Source organism: Scleropages formosus, chromosome 10 (genome assembly GCF_900964775.1).
Source record: "Scleropages formosus chromosome 10, fSclFor1.1, whole genome shotgun sequence".
NCBI lineage: Eukaryota > Metazoa > Chordata > Actinopteri > Osteoglossiformes > Osteoglossidae > Scleropages > Scleropages formosus.
The window spans coordinates 11330038-11349093 of NC_041815.1; the positions used below are offsets into that span (position 1 = coordinate 11330038).

Consider the following 19056-nt stretch of genomic DNA (forward strand, 5'->3'; position numbering starts at 1 on the left):
GGCATTTTTTTACATTAGCATCTTCCAGCTTTTGGATTTCCTCCATCTTTTGCTGTGTCAGTATCTTGAGACTGTACAGCTGGGACACTATTAAGTCTATTAATTCATCATTTTAATATTGTAACCTCATTCCACAAAAAGAACAGATTGAGAAAAACATAAATGACATGTAAAATTTAAAGACTTCAAATTTGCCATGTTCCATTTCCGGAAGGAGAGGACGAACCCAAGTGCAAAGCGAACAGGATGTTTATTAAAGGTTATCCAATAATCGTCGTCACAGATAGGCGCAGTTAGCCGAGGTGCTATCATCGTACTGAGGGTAATCCAGGAGGCGAAGTCTAGATTCAGGCAAAGGTCAAGGAACACAGGAATCTAACCGGGTTAGGAGGTTTCGGGGAGCGAGGAACAGGAAGCAAGGAGCACGGGATGAGGAGCAAGTAGCAGGGGGCGTGGCGCAAGGAACAAGGAGCAGAGATCAAAAAGGAAGGGTAGCCAGAATGGTGAGTTGTGGGAAGTTTGAGGCACGAGGCGAACAAGCTTTTAATGCTTCTGTCCTGACCGGGTCCCAGGTATAGCTCGTTGCACCAGCAGCATGGGCGTGGCAAAATTAAAAGAAAAAAAATTGTTTCAATCCTGGTGATCTGGTGTATATTGAGGTATATACTGTAACAAACATTAAAACATTTAGCAAAATACTTTTTCCTCTAAAAAAAAATTATTTAACATTCTTCATCAGCCCTGAGGTTGTCAGTCTTTTATAGAGCTCTAAAATGCTCACACAAACTTTTTACCCATCCATCCATCCATCTCCTGTCCCGCTTGTCCTAAAAGGGTCGCGGTGGCAGCAGGGAGAGCAGAGAGGCCCAGCTGCCCCTGTCTCCCGCAACTTCCTCCAGCTCAACCTGGGGGATCCCCAGCCGTTCCAAGGTCAACTGTGAGATGTAATCCCTCCAGCGGGTCCTGGGCCAACCTCGGGGCCTCATCCCAGTTGGCTGTGCCTGGTATACCTCCAAAGGGAGGCGTCCAGGGGGCACCCTTATCAGATGCCCGAACCACCTCAACTGGCTCCTCTCAATGTGAAGGAGTAGCGGCTCTACTCTGAGCTCCTCCCGGATGTCCGAACTCCTCACCGTCACGGAGAGTGAGTCCCAGCACCCTGCGGAGAAAACTCATTTCAGACGCTTGTATCCGCGATCTTATTTTTTTTGTCATTACCCAGAGTAGGGACGTAGATCGAACGGTAAATGGAGACCTTTGCCTTATGGCTCAGCTCCCCCTTCACCACTACAGACCGATACAGCGACCGCATTACTGCTGCCGCTGCTCCCAGTCTGTGGCCGATCTCACGCTCCCCTCTTCCGTCACTCGTGAACAAGACTCCAAGATACTTGAACTCCTCCACCTGGGGCAAAAACTCTCCCCTTACCTGGAGGGGCCATACCATCCTTTTCCGTGAGAGAACCATGGACTCAGACTTTGAGGTGCTGATCCTCAACCCAACCGCTTCACACTCGGCTGCAAACCGTTCCAGTGCGTGCTGGAGGCAGCCATGTGACAGTGCCAAAAGGAAAACATCATCTGCAAAAAGCAGAGAAGTCACCTTCCGACTCCCACACAGAATGTCCTCCTGACGTTGACTGCGCCTTGATATCCTGTCCATGAAAACCACAAACAGGAGTGGAGACAAGGCACAACCTTGGCAGAGTCCAACACCCACACTGAACACACACACACATTTTCTGAACCACTTGTCCCATATGGGGTCACGGGGAACCAGAGCCTACCCAGCAACACAGGGCGTAAGGCCAAAAGGGGAGGGGACACACCGAGGACGGGATGCTAGTCCGTCACAAGTCACCCCAAGTGGGACTCGAACCCCAGACCTGCTGGAGAGCAGGACCCGGTTCAACCCACTGCACCACTGTTCTGAACCACTTGTCCCATATGGGGTCACAGGGAACCGGAGTCTACCCGGCAACACAGGGCGTAAGGCCGGAGGGGACACACCCAGGATGGGACGCCAGTCCATCACAAGGCACCCCAAGCAGGACTCGAACCCCAGACCCACTGAAGAGCAGGACCCGGTCCAACCCACTGCGCCACCGCACCCCCATCCCACACTGAACAGGCCTGACTTAATGCCAAGTATGCGGACGCAGTTTTTGCTCCATATGTACAAGGACCGAATGGCCCACAGTAGTGGCCCTGGTACCCCATACTCCCGAAGCACCTCCCATAGAATTTCCCGGGGAGCACGGTCATAGGCCTTCTCCAAGTCCACAAAACACATGTAGACTGCATTAGCAAATTCCCATGCCTCTTCAATGATCTGTGAGAAGGTAAAAAGCTGGTCCATTGTTCCGCGGCCAGGGCAGAATCCCCATTGTTTCTCTTCAATCTGAGGTTCAACTATCGGCCGGAGCCTCCTCTCCAGCACCCTGGCATAGACTTTCCCAGGGAGGCTGAGAAGTGTGATACCCCAATAGTTAGCACACACTCTCCGGTTCCCTTTCTTAAAGATAGGGACCACCACCCCAGTTTGCCAATCCAAGGGCACTGTCCCCCGAGGTCCATGCAACATTGCAGAGGCGTGTCAACCATGACAGCCCTGCAACATCCAGGGCCTTAAGCAGTTCTCGGGGGATCTCATCCACCCCTGGTGCTTTGCCACTGTGGAGCTTACCAACTACCTCAGTGACTTCCACCAGGGAAATGGACTCTGATAGCCCGAATGCCTCTGGCCCTGACTCCTGTAAGGGAGGCATATCACTCGGGTTTAGCAGTTCTTCAAAGTGCTCCTTCCACCTCCAGACAATGTCTTTAACAGAGGTCAGAGTTTCTCCACTCCTGCTAAACACAGCCTGAGCGAAACTCCTCCGACCCCTTCTGAGTTGCTGGATGGTTCTCCAGAACCTCTTTGAAGCCGACCGATAGTCATTTTCTATGGCCTCTCCAAACTCCTCCCATGCCCGGGATTTTGCTCCTGCAACCGCAGCCGCTGCTGCCTTTCTCACCTGCCGGTACCTATCTGCTGAGTCAGGAGTCCCCAGAGCCAACCAGGCCCTAAAGGCCTCCTTCTTCAGCTTGAAGGCTTCCCTCACCACCGGTGTCCACCAGCGGGTTCTCGGGTTGCCGCCCTGGCTGGCACCATCAAGCTTTTGGCCACAGCTGTGCCTGGCTGCTTCCACAATGGTGGTTTCGAACAGGTTCCATTCAGACTCCATGTCCCCTACGCCCTCCGGGACATGGGAGAAGCTCTCCTGGAGGTATGAATTAAAATCATTCTGGACAAGGTCCTCCGACACTCATTCCCAGCACACCCTCATTAAACGTCTGGGCCTACCGGGTCTGTCCATCAGTTTTCCCCGCCATGTGATCCAACTCACCACCAGATGGTGATCAGTTGACAGCTCAGCACCTCTCTTCACCTGAGTTTCCAAAACACGCGGCCTCAAGTCAGATGAAACGACTTCAAAGTCGATCATTGACCTTTGGCCCAAGGAGCTCTGGTACCAAGTACACTTATGAGCATCCTTGTGTTCAAACATGGTGTTTGTTATGGACAAACCATGACTAGCACAGAAATCCAATAACATTTCACCATTCGGGTTCAGATCGGGCAAGCCGTTCTTCCCAATCACCCCCCGCCAGATTTCCCAGTGATTGCCAACGTGAGGGTTGAAGTCCCCAAGGACTATGGAGTCTGTAGGTGGGGTCCTGTGCAGAACCCCTCCCACTTTCTGCAAGAAGGCCGAATACTCCGAACTGCTGTTTGGTGTTTAAGCACACACAACAGTCAAAGTTTTCCTCTCTGCGATTGAGGCTACCCTCTCGTCCACCGGGGCAAATGCCAACTGTATGGCAGCCAGCCGGGGGACTTGTGAGTATCCCCACACCCGCCCGGCGCCTCTCACCTCGTGCAACTCCTGAGTAGGAGAGGGACCTCCCTCTATCGAGGAGTTTAGTTCCAGAGCCAACACTGAGTGGAGGTGAGCCCAACTATATCTAGTTGGTATTTCTCAACCTCCCGCACCAGTTCTGGCTCCTTTCCCCCAAGTGAGGTGACATTCCACGTACCAAGAGCCAGTTTTCGTCGCGAGGGGCCGTGACGCCATGCACCACCCCGCCCTCTCCCGCCGCCAGGTATATATAGCACTGGACCCCCATGCTGGACCTTGCAGTTGGTGGGCCCACATGGCCCCCCCACAATGCCTTTTCGGGCTGATCCCGGCTGGGCTACGTGGGCTGCCCGGCCACCAGGCGCTCGCCTAGGAACACTACCTCCAGGCCTGGCTCCAGGGGTAGGTCCCGGTGACCCTATTCCGGGCAGGGTAAATGTTTTTCTCTTTCCATTTTTCATGGAGGTTTTTGGATCGTGTTAGTCTGGATCTTCACTCCAGACCTGTTCACCTTGGGAGACCCTACCAGGAGCATAATGCTCCTGACGACATAGCTCTGGAGATCCCTAGATCACGCAAGCCCTTCCGCCACGCCAAGGCCCCGATCCAGGAAGAGACTTTTTACCCAGACCAACATAAAGGATTCTGTAAAAATTCAGTAAGGCTGTATCAAATATTTCATGAGTTGCCCTAAACTGCCTTTACAGAAAACACAAATCCCTTTAGTACAGTTGTATAAAGAAGTTAAAAGGTGTGAAAAACTGCTGTATATTTAGCTTTTGAAAACTATGCTTCACTATTAAGAGATTTATTACAAACATTTCCCTGGAAAATGCATTGCAGTGTCCAATATCATTGTTGTTGCACTTAGTGGTTGTAACAAAACACTTTCATCCAAGTTTATTTGCAACATTCAAGATACACAGGACAAGATGTTATACCCCATGCATATTTTTCACTGGCTGTACACAAAGACCCGGTCCAACTAATGTCATGCAGCCACAGAGAACAATATCCAGTGTAGCCAACATACATCTCCATGACTCTAGACCAAGAAGCTTAACTATCTTCCCCAATTCACCAACCAAACCAACAAACCAAGTCTAACCCACCAGCAACACAAACCAGCAGGGTACCAACATGAGTACTTCATTGAAGATGTCAAGTGAGCACCTACCTTTGTCTGTGTTTTGTTGAATTAGGCCCACGACACCTCTGGAAGGCTCAACAGTGCAGTCTGGCATCCCAGACCCACTCCCCTTCACAGATACTTGTTAAATGCCCTTTACCCTGAACAAACACTGCACCTCCACTAGCTCAACAACCAGTTACATTGTAAACCACAGCTCCATACATACCTTCTAGGCACTGCACCTTCATACCCACCAGCAGAAACTGCAAATGCAGCACTCCACCATCCGTTTGCGACCAGATCTGCATATTTTAACAGATTCCACTCGTAAGCCTCCCCAATAGCATCCTCGAACGGCACTGTTAACTCTACAAAGTACACAGTCTGCTCACACTCCAAATATAACACCATGTCCAGATGCAATGAAGTAACCACAGTGGTCTGCGGAACCTGGAGCTGCTTGTTCACATCAGCCAGCTTCCAGTCCCATGCATTACCCCACCTACCAGGGCACATCTGCCCTTGCAAAGTGCTACTCTCTCCTGCCCACACAAAACCAATTGTTTTAGCTGTACTGCAAACAGGCAGGGAATTCAAAACCTGCTGCTTGCTCTCAAAAACACCTTCCAGACATCTAAGAACTTGATTATAGCATCAAGTATATTGCCCCTGCCCCAAATTAACCTTACACCCCAACAAAATGTGCCTCAGTGTCGCCACACCACTATACAATTTACTAGCCATCACCACCTGTCCACTGCTTAACATTCTGTGGCATTAGCAGCATGTCAAAAGTTGCTCCAACAATGAACTCATTTGTTGAACTCATCCCCATAGCCCATACATTTTGCCAGCGTAATTTCCTCTTCTCCATGCCTTCCCAGTTCACCCACTGATCATGCTTAAATAACGCAACTGTCTTTGCACACCTAGCCTCATATTCCTGCTCAATGAGCAGCCGCCGTTTGTCTGCCTGGGGCAGCACTCCACAAATATGGGGTAAGAGCCCTAACTGCAGACACCACAACTTTAACTTACCAGGAAGTGCCATGGTGCGGTTCCGGAAGGAAGTGGCCAGACTCAAGTGCAGAGTGAACAGGACTTTTATTTTGCAAAGCCAAACTTGTAGTCAGTGGACAGACGAAGGTCTCGGATCGGCAAACGTCAATCACAAGGGAATCCAAAAAGACAAGGTCAGTAAACAGGCAAGAGGTTGATAATCCAAGAATGTTCACAGGGACAAAGGAGAGGGATAAGAGAATAGGACAAAGGGCTGAGCAGCACGGAGGAGGTAATAGGTAGCACAAGGAGATAGCGAGCAGGTAGGCTGAACAAGGTTCCACACTAGCTCCTTGTCTTCCTCTTCCTTTTATGCGTCAGTCTGCAAGTGGTTTCAGGTGTGCCATGGCGTTCCGGCGGCGAGGGCGTGGCAGTACCCCCCCCTCCAGGAAATGCTCTAGATGCTCGGTGGTGGACTGGAGGATGGCCCCGGGATCTGGGAGTGGGCCGATCCGGATGTTCTCTGTGAAAGGCAGAGATCCCGTTAGGATCTAGAATGTCCCAGGCCGCCACCCAGCTACATTCCTCACGCCCATGCTGGTGTGCCTCCATCTGGTAGAGGAATGGGAGCAGATCTCTCCGGCACCAGCTGGTGTACAGAGACAGCAAAGGGCTTAAGAAAAAAAACATGGAAGGCTGGGTGCACTCTCAGATGCTGTGGCAATTGAAGGCGATAAGCGACAGGAGTGACCCCACGGATGACTTTGAATGGGCAAACGTATTTAGGGCTTAGATTTTTTACATGTAGGGCCCTTGGAGGCCCCGGGTGGACAGCCAGACCCACTGTCCTGGCACAAAGGAGAGAGGTCATCTACAACGGTCTTCTTGTTGTTTCACCTGGGCTTGCTTCCTTAAGAGGTGGGCCCGTATGGCTAACCATACCTCCTTTCTGGTTTGATACCAAGCATCTACTGTAGGCACATCACTGGGTCTGGGTTGCCATGGGAACAGCGGGGGTTGGTCTCCTAAAATATATTGAAAGGGTGAACATCCTGTGGAGGTATGAGTGAGCATGTTGTGTGCATATTCAGCCCAGGGGAGATACCTGACCCATTGATGAGGCTTGTCAAAACAGTAACTACTCAGATAATGTCCGATGTCTTGCTGTAGCCTCTCTACCTGGCCATTGGCTTGGGGATGATACCTGGAAGTTAAATTTACCCATACCCCCAGCTTTTTCCAAAATGCCTTCCACACTCTGGATGTGAATTGGGGCCCTTGGTCTGAAACAATATCTTCGGGCAAGCCATAAATGCAAAAAATATGCTAGAAGAGTAATTCAGCTGTTTCAAGGGCCGTGGGGAGCTTGGGAAGTGGCACCAAACGACAGCCCTTGGAAAAGCAGTTTATCACAGTCATTATTGTGGTCTTACCTTCGGAGGCTGGTAAGTCCACCAAGAAGTCTAGGGCAATGTAGGTCCACGGACGGTTGGGCACTGGCAAGGAATCAAGAAGCCCAGCTGATTTTTGATTCGGGGTCTTGGACTGCGTGCAGGTCGGGCAAGCCCGGATGTAATCTTGGACATTCTCCTTGAGAGAAGGCCACCAGAATTTCGTCTGCAGCAGGGCTTGGGTCTTTCTGAACACAGGGTGGCCTGCTGCGGGGTGGAGGCGTGACAAGGCCTTGGTGTTCTTGGAGTCAGGTCGGTATGATACTGTAAAATCAAAATGGGAGAAGAACAGTGCCTATCTTGCCTGCCGGGGTTGAGGCGTTTTGCTGTTTGCAGGTACTCCAGATTTTTGTGGTCGGTTAGGACCACAGAGGGATGTTGGGATCCTTCCAACCAATGCCTCCACTCCTCCAGGGCCAGCTTAACCGCCAACAGCTCCCGGTTACCTATATCATAGTTCCTTTCCTCGGTGGAGAGTTTCCTGAAAAAATAAGCACACAGGTACATTTTGGCTGGGTTACCTTGTCGCTGGGACAGGACAGCCCCAATCCCTGATTCAGAGGCATCCACTTCCACCAGGAAAGGTAGGTCTGGGTCGGACTGGCAGAGAATCGGGGTCAAAGTAAACCTTTGTTTGAGAGCGTCAAACGCCTCTTGGGCTTCCTCAGGCCACGGGAGACGGGACGCCTTGTTGGAGGTCAGAGCTGTCAATGGGGCCACCAGGGAGCTGAAGTTCCTGATGAATCTGCGGTAAAAATTTGCAAACCCAAGGAAGCGCTGCAGAGCTTTCGTGGTGTTTGGTTGAGGCCATTGCTGGATGGCCCTCACCTTACCCAGGTCCATGGTGATGCTGTTGTGAGTGAGTACAAAATCTAAAAAAGAAATCTGCTTCTGATGAAATTCACATTTCTCAAGCTTAACATACAAGTGGTGTCAAAGCAAACGCTGCAGCACTTGCCTTACTAGGCGAATGTGCTGGTCCAAAGTAGAGGAGTAGATCAGGATATCATCCAAGTATACTAAAACCCCATTATTGATTAGGTCCCCAAATACATGGTTGACAAAGGCTTGGAAGATGCTGGGGGCATTAGCGAGACCGAAAGGCATAACCCTGTACTCATAATGCCCTAAGATGGTGCTAAAAGCTGTCTTCCATTCATCGCCTGTCCGAATGCGGATGAGGTTATAAGTGCTTCGAAGGTCTACCTTGCTAAACCATTGTGCATGCTGGACTAGTTTGAGGGCGGCAGTGATCAATGGTAAGGGGTGTGGATATTTCACAGTGATACGGTTCAGGCCCCCGATAATCTATACATGGACGCAGACCCCCATCTTTCTTTTCTAGAAAAAAGAATCCAGCTGGAGCGGGGAAAGTGGATGGATGGATTATTTCAGCAGCTAGAGCTTCAGAGATATATTGCTGGAGGGCTTGATGCTCAGGACAGAACAGAGGATATTTGTGACTGCGAGGCGGAGTGGTACCTGGGAGGAGGACAATGGCACAATTCCATAGCCGATGGGTGGTAATTCAGCGGCTTGGACCTTACTGAACACTTCGGCAAGGTTTTGATACTGTGATGGAACTGTTACCTGTAGGGCAGAGTCTGATCCTTCGATTGTGGTGACGTGGCATGGGAGCCGCAGACAGGTGCCCTCGCATTGTGGACCCCAGGAGACCAATTCTCTGGAGTTCCATCGAAATACTGGAGTCTGGAATGAGAGCCAGGGGAACCTGAGAATCATGGGAACTTCAGGTGAACTGATCAGGTCAAACTGTAACATCTCTTTGTGACAAACTCCAAACATGCGGACACAGGTACAGTCTGGGCATCCACAAAACCCCTCTCCAAAGGCTGTCCGTCTAAGGCACTGACCTTAAGACAGACTTTGCAGTCGCGTATCGGGACATTGTGGGTTCGGGCAAAGTTGGAGTCCATGAAGCAGCCCACGGCCCCGGAGTTGACCAGAGCCTGAGCCTCCACTTTCCCAGTGCCCTAAGACAGACTAATGAGTACAGTGAGACGGTTAGAATATAAAGTCCCATTCACTTTGGTTTCCGGTCGAACAGGGCACTGAAGCAGACGGTGGCCAGGATTTCTGCAGTACAGGCAGAGTTGTCCCTGTACCCTTCGTTGTCGCTCTGTCGCAGTCAGGCGCTCGTGACCCAGTTGCATGGGTTCGCTTTCCTCCGGGATGGGGCAGGAACGTTCTAGGGTTGATTTGTGATGTGGTTCCCAGTCCTGAGCAAGATTATCCAGGGCCACCATGGTTTCTATAAACCTGTCCAGGGTCCATTTCTCTCCCCGGAATGCCATTTCTTTTTGAACGCGGGAATTCAGACCGTGTCTAAAAAGGGCTAGTAAGACAGGGCCCCCCCAGCCGCTACGCTCCACTAGAGTGTGGAACTCAATTGTGTAATCCACTACAGGGCCTTGTCTGAGTTCTAAGAGATATTCACCGGCCTGCTCATCCGATAGCAGTAGCCCGAACACCGCAGAAAACCGGTCTTTGAACTCATCATACAGACAGCAGGAACGGCTGTCCCAAGCAGCGGTGGCCCAATCTAGTGCACGATCAGTCAGCAAGGAAATGAGATAGGTGATACGGCTCTGGTCGGTGCTATAAACATGAGGCAGTCTAGAAAAAACAAGCTCACACTGCATGAAAAAACCGGCTCAGTGGGCTGGAGTACGTCAAACCTGGTAGGAGGGACCAGACGCGGGTCGTACTGTGGCAGTGGAGAGGGCTGTGTGGCCATCTGCTGATCTGGAGTCATGGGGCTGGTTGTAGGTGCAGCCTCAGCAAAGGCACTGTAATGGAATAATTTGGTGACTAATGGAGCTCATGCTGACTACTTAATGAGATAAAACCAATTGTCCATAATGGGGTCACAGCTATCACAGAACCCACTTTCTTAACGAGCTTTCTGAGTCTCCAGTTCTCCCCAGAAATGTTTCCCCTCAACAGGAGGAAGGAAGCATAAAAGATAATAAATATAGAATGTTGTTGCGAGACTAGCCCGGTCTGTTGTTGATATGTACCTGCAGGTTCGAACAACTGTCAAATCTTCACCCATCATGGTAACCAAGTTCATGGGCTCTTTACCGTTACACTTGTTCATGTAGCTGTTACTTTTCTCCAAAGCAACTTACTGAGTTGCTACTGACAATGATTTTTGTATTTTTAAAGTTGTGTTCTTTACTGGAGCAGTTTATTTATTTACTGCTTTTCTCCAAAACAATTTCCAGTTAATACTATGTAGTGTTGTCGGGCCATACCTTACTCACTCAAATTGACTTACAACACTAGATACACTACTTACAATACACCAGTGAAATACTGTGGGGGCAACTGGTACCATAGTAGTTAGAGCTGCTGCATTTGAACCCAAAGGTCACAGGTTTGGGTCTCACCTCCAGCTTTAGTATCCTTGAGCTAGGTACTTACCCTAAAAATTGCTCTGATAAAATTACCCAGCTGTATAAATATGTAAATACATTAACATCATAAAAAGTGTTAACCTAAATTAATAAATAATGTAAAACTCATTGTTTCTGTCACTCAAATGCTCTGGGTGACTCTTTTTTGAGTTGCTAATCCACCTGCACAGCATGTCTTTATATGCAGACATGGGGAGAACATGAAAACACCACTCAGACTGAGCTGGGTCCAAAAAACATTCTCCCACACAACCTAGGTGCTGTGAAACAGCAGCACTACTCACTGTGTTGCCATACCTTGCTCGAGAGTACTCTAGAAGGAGATAGGATTTAAATCTCTGATCTGAAGTTCCAAGGGCTGCAGCTCTAACTGTTATGTCAACTGTTGCTCTGAGGTAGCAGTAACACATAGCATTTTGAAAATCAACCATCAGCTCCTTCTGTCTCTTGACGTATATAATTATCCATGGTTTATTATTGGGAAAACAAAGCAGCGTTTCTGTGGAAATGCAAAAGTTAACACAAAAAATTATGTAATCAGCAATACATTGGTTGTATATTCTCGTAATATAGAATACATTCTCAACATCTATTATTGTAGTATTATATGTATTGCAAAAACAATTTCTAGCTTGCCTTTTGACATATTTTCATTCATTATTTCATTATCAACAATTGTTTGCCTGTGTTGGGTGACTATGGTCAAGAGTGTATCCTACAAGCACAGAGTGGAATGAAGGTATACCTTGTAATACTGTCCAGTTGAGCTTCATGTCTTGGGGAAGAGTGAATCGCCCACCTGCACTCTTTGCACCGGGAGGGCATCCCTGGAACACATTCTGAGCAGTTGCCTGCAAGGTCTTGGAGAAGGTTGCTACCGTTGGCTTCACGACCAAGTGCTAAAGGCTGTTGCAGAACATGATGCCACAGTCATCAGCACCACCAAGCATCACCACTCTGCATGGAAGACTTTCTCCTTTTTTAAGGCTGGCCACAAGGTCCACCCACACCCTAGAGGGAAGACAGGCCTCCTAATCATAGTTACCCACTGGCATCTGAGAGAACACTTGGATAAGTAGTTGAGGTTCCCAGAAAACATTATATTCACATCTCTCTGCCTGGGAATGATAATCTTTTCTAAGACTAGCAAGCAAATGGTCATGTTGGAGCTGACAGTGCCCTGGAAGGTGCACCTGGAGGAAGCCAACAAGCAAAAATGTGCAAAGTACCAGGAGCTTGTGGAACAATGTCAGAAGGAAGGCTGGCATACACATTGCATGCCCATTGAGGTGGGCTGTCAGGGATTTGCAGGGCACTCATTGTGCAAAGCCCTAACACTGCTGGGCATCTCAGGGGAGGTGAAGAGGAAGGCCATCACATCAGCTACTGAAGCCACAGAGAGAGCCACTAGGCAGCTCTGGATTAAGAGAGCGGATCCGTGGTCAGTTGCTGCTCGCACGCAAGTCGGGACTTAATCAACCCTGGGCAAGGGTTGATGTTGAAAGACTCGAAACACCTGATGACCCCAGATCACATTACTGACTATGTAACATTTGTAAATTTTTTTAAAAAAAGATTAGAAAATCACAGAAAAAAAACACAAAAACAGAAGAGAATCCTGCTTTCCATAATATTTCTATCTTTCTTTGTGATTTTTGGTAAACAAATAAATTAATCCAGATGTTCATCCAGAATTTTCATTGTAAAGCATTATTCATTTAATACCATTAAATGTTTACATCATAACATATAGTAAAAAAATGTTTTACATTTTATAATCTTGATTCTAATTTCTCTAACAGTTTAATGAAGCAATGCAACATTTGCATGAGACATGGATTGCAGCAGTCTGAAGAATTTTAAAAACAATTTCAAAAGTCGTAATCAAAAGTTTTGCTTGGACCTGCACTGAACAAGCAGTAATTGATAATGGATAAGTTAATGGAGTCTCTCTTTCAGGATGTGTAGTTGTGTGCACTGACAATCTCTTGGATCATAGCTAAAGCTGAAGCTTTTAAGCTAGATGCCACTCTGTCTAGACCTGTCAAGACATACGGATGTTCGGTATCAGCATCACGGTTTTCTGAAATTAGATTCGGGGGCTGTCTTTTTACATACTAAGCATGGAGGGCAAAACCATTCATAACCAGTAAAACTGGTGCATCTGGTATATGTTTTTGTGCTGTTTGAAGCACCAGTCCCTAGTCCTCAGTGAGCAAAGTACATGTTCCTCTTTTCATACATTTATTAAACACACAGAATATCAGTCCAGGATGGGTAAGGTGGTCTGTCATCATTTTCTGTACAAGCATGCACCAGTACAGCTCTGGATCAGTGTGATGACCCAAATTTCCTTGGTAACACTAGCTCTTTAAACGAGACAAAATTTCTCCCTTTGTCTTGCTAGGCCTCCCATGACCTGCATCATTCTTTGCAGCAGTAACGAGGGAGTGTGGCTCCAGTGCTACACTTGATAAATCAGGCTGCAGTCCTACCTTTTTGCTTGGAAATATGTATTCTTCCACAGACCATATTATGTAGATGCTGAAATCCTTAAAAATGTGACAATGAGAATGATGTTGACAAAGGGGTTCACCATTCGTGTATTTACTAACACAATGACAATGCTGGGATGAAGGGAATAAACAAAATAAAATAATAAGAAGAGGGCTTCAAACAAATGTACACTGAAAAACTTTGGTTATAACTCATGTGTCATACTACATTCAGATCTGAAGCCACTGTGGTATCAATGGAATATTGCTTCCACATTTACTGTTCCTTATTTTTTCTAAGGGAGGGCATGGTGATGCAGTGGTGCAGTGGGTTGGACCAGCTCCTGCTCTCCAATGGGTTTGGGGTTCAAGCCCTGCTTGGGGTGCCTTGCGACAGACTGGCGTCCTGTCCTGGGTGTGTCCCCTTCCACTCTGGCCTTATCTCCTGTGTTGCCGGGTAGGCTCCAGTTCCCTATGACCCTGTATGGGACAAGCTGTTCAGAAAGTGTATGTATGTATATTTTTTCTTACATGGAAAGATGACTGCTACATCTTTTCTTCTACTTTGTCTCAACTGCTATCCAGCTTCCGCTCACTCACTCTCTGTCACACTCAGTATTAATAACTTCTTGCCAAAGTGAAGGCCATGCTGGTCCAGAGTCCAACCCAGAAGCATGAGGTGCAAGACTACTCAGGGTACAACATGGATGAGAGGCCACTCCATCTCAGATAAGCTGTTTTTATAAATACTCACACATTAAATGTCTGTTTCTTGGTTTTGAACAGACCCCATGCTCTAATAAACCGTTGAAAACAAATGTTTCCTAATTTGAGTTTTTAGACCATCCCTGGTCCACAATGTATAAATCTACTAATCTACTATTTAGTTTTAAGTCAGGTTGTACTGTTACATAATGTGCTCTGCCACAGATATATTAGAGGTGTTATTATTATTGCACTTTGTACTAAGAATAAATAGAGTGCTTATTTTCTAAGTATTTCTGAGGGTCAAGAAGGGGGAACATCATTACTGGAGCTTTTACCTGGTGTTTTTCCTCAGTGCCTTTATTACTTTAATGAGCCAGGGTTACTGCTGAGCCACTTAGAACCCACCTTATTCATCTCGTGCGCCATGATGAATATGGTTCCTGTCTGCTGAGGCATATTTCCACTGAGAAGTCGTTGTTTGCCCATCAAAAGTCCAAACAGGGTGATGCAATAAGACAGAGCTTAGGGGATGTTCATTAATGACTAATGTGCCTGTGGAGCTTTGGTTTGAAATTACTGTTTGGTGTATGGATTCTTTCCAACAGACCATCAATGACAGATGCAGGCCTACTCCAATAAACAATAACTTTTAATGGCATTTTGTGACTGGCAGATTCTAAATTATAACATGCAAGATGGTGTAAGCCTGCTATTAAGATTTTTAGGCAAGTAAAATGTGTAATTACAGAAAGTCAGTTAGAAGTGTAAGAATATATTAAATGCCTACTGACAGTCACGATTCTTCAGTTTTTGACAATGTTGTACAGGTTTTAGTAATTTTCCGTAATCCAGTGAATAATGCAGAATGAGATTATCCTGAGTAACACAACCTCCAACAGGGTGCTGACAGTGATAAAAGTGGTAGTGATATTTCTATGCAAGTAAAATGTGTAATTGCAGACAGCCAGCTAAAATATTAAAGGAGATTTTATTAAACTGAAGAAAAATCAGGTCAAATGTAAAGAATTGCTTAAAATAGCTAGCATAGTCACAATAGTTGATTTACTGTCTGGGTGTTTTTTCTTTTTTCTCACAGATTCTTTGCTTATTATCAGTTGTTTTAACTAACTTTGTTAACTGGTGCAGGATCAATGTTTGAAACTACACCCCTGTTTAAAGCTGAACTTGTGCAATTTACTGAATAAAAGATGGCCTAATGATGTAATGGCCTGGGAGTAGTGGGTAATGTGGTGGTTAGAGCTGTTGCCTTGCATTCCAGAAAGACCTAAGTTCACACTCCACCACGTGCTACATTGCTCTTGATCCAGGTACTTACTCAGAATTGCTTCAGCAAAATTTTCCCAGCTGTATAACTGGAAAAATCACTGTAAGTACTTTACAAACCTTCCAATTTGAGTTGCTTTGCAGAAAAAGAATCAGCTGAATACGAGCAAATATCAGAAACAAAATATAGTGTGGGCTACTACTTGTGTCTGATATTCATTTATATGAGTATATGCACACCTTCACATTGCACAGGCAGTTCTGAGACAGCTCACGCTACATACTCTTTGACACAAGACGTCATTAAAATTCCAGTTTCAATGTTACAGATGTGAGGTCACATTCAAAACCATATACAATAAGACTTTTGCTATTTTACCCTTTCATACCTGGAAACAGTATTGGCAAACCAGTGAATCTGTTCCCAATATCAAAGTAATGGCATCAGCATGAAACATCAACAAATACGTGCTTACATTTTGTCACCTCACCTCACAGACATCTCACCATTCCCAATTAATCATAACCTGCATGCATGGTTTTTTGGCATGCATCATACTTGTTATCTCTTTCAGTTGGATTCAGTTCTTAAAAGTAACTCAAATGTCATAGCATGCACACTAAATTCTACTATATTAGGTCCTCTCCTTTTTGGTGGATTCCCTGAGTCAAAAATCAGGTCAATATTCACACAACCCTTTACCATAACATAAAAAACAACAGAAGGCTTTTCATTTAAACATGGTTTATGCAATGAATAATTTTGTAGGCTGTTAAGGATTAACTGCACTGCTCTTATGATAAATCTTTTGTACCCCAATCAAAAACCTTACCTTGAACATTTTCAACCAAAGTGATGTTATTTTTCATATATCTTTTTTGCTCTTGAATTAACATTTTGAAAACCAGTTAGGCAGTATTTTGCCATAGCTGTTTATAGTACAATAATAATAATTGTGAAAATTATTGTTTATGACAGTAGTATGAAATTAACGTATCCCTTGAGAAATAAATATGAGTGTAACATGAAAGCATGTTCTCAGTGGAGGAGGATTCATGACCACATTCTGTGACATAACCATATAAAATTTGCTGTTCCTTTTCATTTCAACACCACAGTACAGTTGGAGCCAGTTCTTTAAGGTAAGCTTGGCTTTTTAAAGTTGCATGTTTAATATTTGCCTTATACCAGTAACTTATTTAAATTCTAATAATGACAAAATCTTATTAATCATATTAGTATTTAATCTACCTGAATAGCTTTAAATTCATTTACTGCTGGATGGCACTAATGGTTTTCTGAGAAACAAATTGTTAAGTCACACATAAATATGCAGGAACTAAGAAAAGCACTAGAAATACCAACTGCAGTTTTACATTGGAAGAAATTATAATGTGCATTTAGTACATTTCAAATATGAAATCTTAAAAACATGTGAAAATGTGTCTCCACTGAGAGGCATACTGTATATATCAGTTTCTAATTTTTTATCTTAATCTACTACAGGTAATAGCAATTACCAACAACCCAGTGAATAATGCAGAATGAAACTGTCCTGGGCAACACAACCTCAAACAGGAGCCTTATGGTGATAATGAAAATATGTTTTGTAAGCCCATTCTTTGGGGTCTTCCTTTACTGCATCGTTGTCATGCTGCACACTTTCATATTGCACAGGCAATTCTGGGACAGCTCACGTTACATACTCTTTGTCTATATGCTAATCAATGACACACTGCAGCTGCTCTCCTCTGTGCTACTCTTCCTCTTTGTCATGGCTGACCTCCACATATCATTTGCCTGCTGTGCACCACTGCTTTTCTTGTCCACGGCCACCTTCCAGAACACCCCACTCATTCTGGCAACCATGTCACTGGAACGCTATGTGGCTATCTTCTACCCTCTGCAGCAGCCCGCAGCCTGGCATGCTGACCACATCTGGGTCATCATCCTATCATTGTGGCTCATCAGTTGCATCATACCCACTGTTGACTTTTCCCTTGGTGGGCTGCGAATCAGCATTGATGTTCTCTTAACACCAGTACTCTGCAAGACACAGGCCCTCAACTCCTCACCTGTGCAGATGCTGTTCAAGGTCATCCTCAATGGACTGTTCTTCACTTTGGTGGCCATTATCATCCTTTTTACCTACATAAGAATCCTGCTGGAGACCCGCAAGATGCGGCAGGACAGGGCATCAGTCAGCAAGGCACTGCACACGGTTCTGCTCCATGGGCTTCAGCTGCTCCTCTGCATGATGTCTTTAACTCACCCCATCACAGAGGGCCTCATAATTCAGCACATGGGCTGGCTTCAGGATAACATCTCCTTCTTTAACTACTTCTGTTTTGTCCTGCTGCCCCGCTTCCTTAGCCCTCTGATATATGGTCTGCGCGATGACATGCTAAGGAAGAAAATTAGGGGAGCGATTTTCTGCTGCTCTACTAAAGGTGCACAGCAGGTAACAGACAAGCACATACTGAAGTGAGATTCTGCTGTTATTTGCTTAAAGCTTGCTTTTCTGACTGTTATATGTTTGAATAGGATAAAAATTAGTTCAATGGGAAACATCCAAAGGATGGAATTAACTATAACTAAAAGTTCTGCCAAGAATTGCTCAGATCAGGGCTGACTCTGTATTTCATTATAGAATGAATACCCTAAAGAAGTGGATTCCTGAATACAGCAATGATTTATTCTTGTTTTAAATCAAACTATGAGATGTCTCCGGCTCCACTTTCCAACCCAAGAGAACAATCTGAAACACAGTAAGGAGGAAAAATACACTGAAATAAACAGTGGCATAATGTGCAAATAATTTTCTTGCATACAACTACATATCATTGGTTTTGTTCACTTTTTTCTTACCTTTCTTTTAAATTGTATTTATTGTTTAGTTTATTGCATTTATGTGTCAGTTGATCTGTACATGAGGTTTGAATAAGATTATACAATCTTTATTACATAAATATCATAACATATTTAATTTTGTTACCTTAGCAATAGCAGTGCCCTCTACTGAATACATTAATATCTTGTTCACTGTTCTCATGTGTGCTAAAAAAAAAATGCATTATTGTATTATCTAAAATTATTGAATGTTGATAGAAATTCAGACAATTCAGAATATATGGAGAATACATAAAATGATTGAAAACTAAATTTAACACTCAACATTTTTCAAAAAAAAATAATTCTGTCACAGCAACAAAGTTTTAAGAACTAATTCAACCACATTTCATAGGCAATGAAAATGTGACACAGGAGCTTAAAAAGAAATGTCAATCGATACGGATGTATAACAATTGTATTTTTTGTTTAGTTTTCACAGTATTTTCTCTTGAAAATTCAATACACTTTGTAGTATGACTAACATTAACTGACAAGCGTTAAAACAGGCAGTGTTAAAAATGTGGTTGTTGACTATCTGAATAACTTAGCATATTAACCTTGTTTGTGTATGTCAAATAACAGTAACTATACGTTAAAGTGAAATAAATTTCTTGCACAAACAGATTCTCACCGTTCTCATATTTGCTTTTCAATCTGTGTTTAAAATGAGCCTTCTGGTTTACTGAAAAAAACATACTGTACTATCTCAACTACATTCAGGTTATCCCCAGAAGCTGACAAAATAATTAGAA

At 45.2% G+C, this 19056-nt stretch overlaps 1 protein-coding gene across 1 annotated transcript; it reads left to right on the plus strand.

Annotated features, from left to right (window-relative positions):
• The first annotated feature begins 16534 nt into the window (after positions 1-16534).
• On the plus strand, positions 16535-18151 carry or95a1 (odorant receptor, family 95, subfamily A, member 1). Its single transcript, XM_018758773.1, has 3 exons — positions 16535-16554; positions 16919-17873; positions 18063-18151. Exons 2-3 carry the CDS (start codon positions 16950-16952, stop codon positions 18090-18092), a joined length of 954 nt encoding a protein of 317 aa, XP_018614289.1. The 5' UTR covers positions 16535-16554; positions 16919-16949; the 3' UTR covers positions 18093-18151.
• The last annotated feature ends 905 nt before the right edge of the window (positions 18152-19056 follow it).

Excerpts from the sequence above, each read along its gene's own strand:
- or95a1 (XM_018758773.1), top strand. The coding sequence starts at position 16,950 with ATGCAGAATGAAACTGTCCTGGGCAACACAACCTCAAACAGGAGCCTT. Across the intron at positions 17,874-18,062 it reads CTACTAAAGGTGCACAGCAG|AATGAATACCCTAAAGAAGT; the intron begins GTAACAGACAAG and ends ATTTCATTATAG.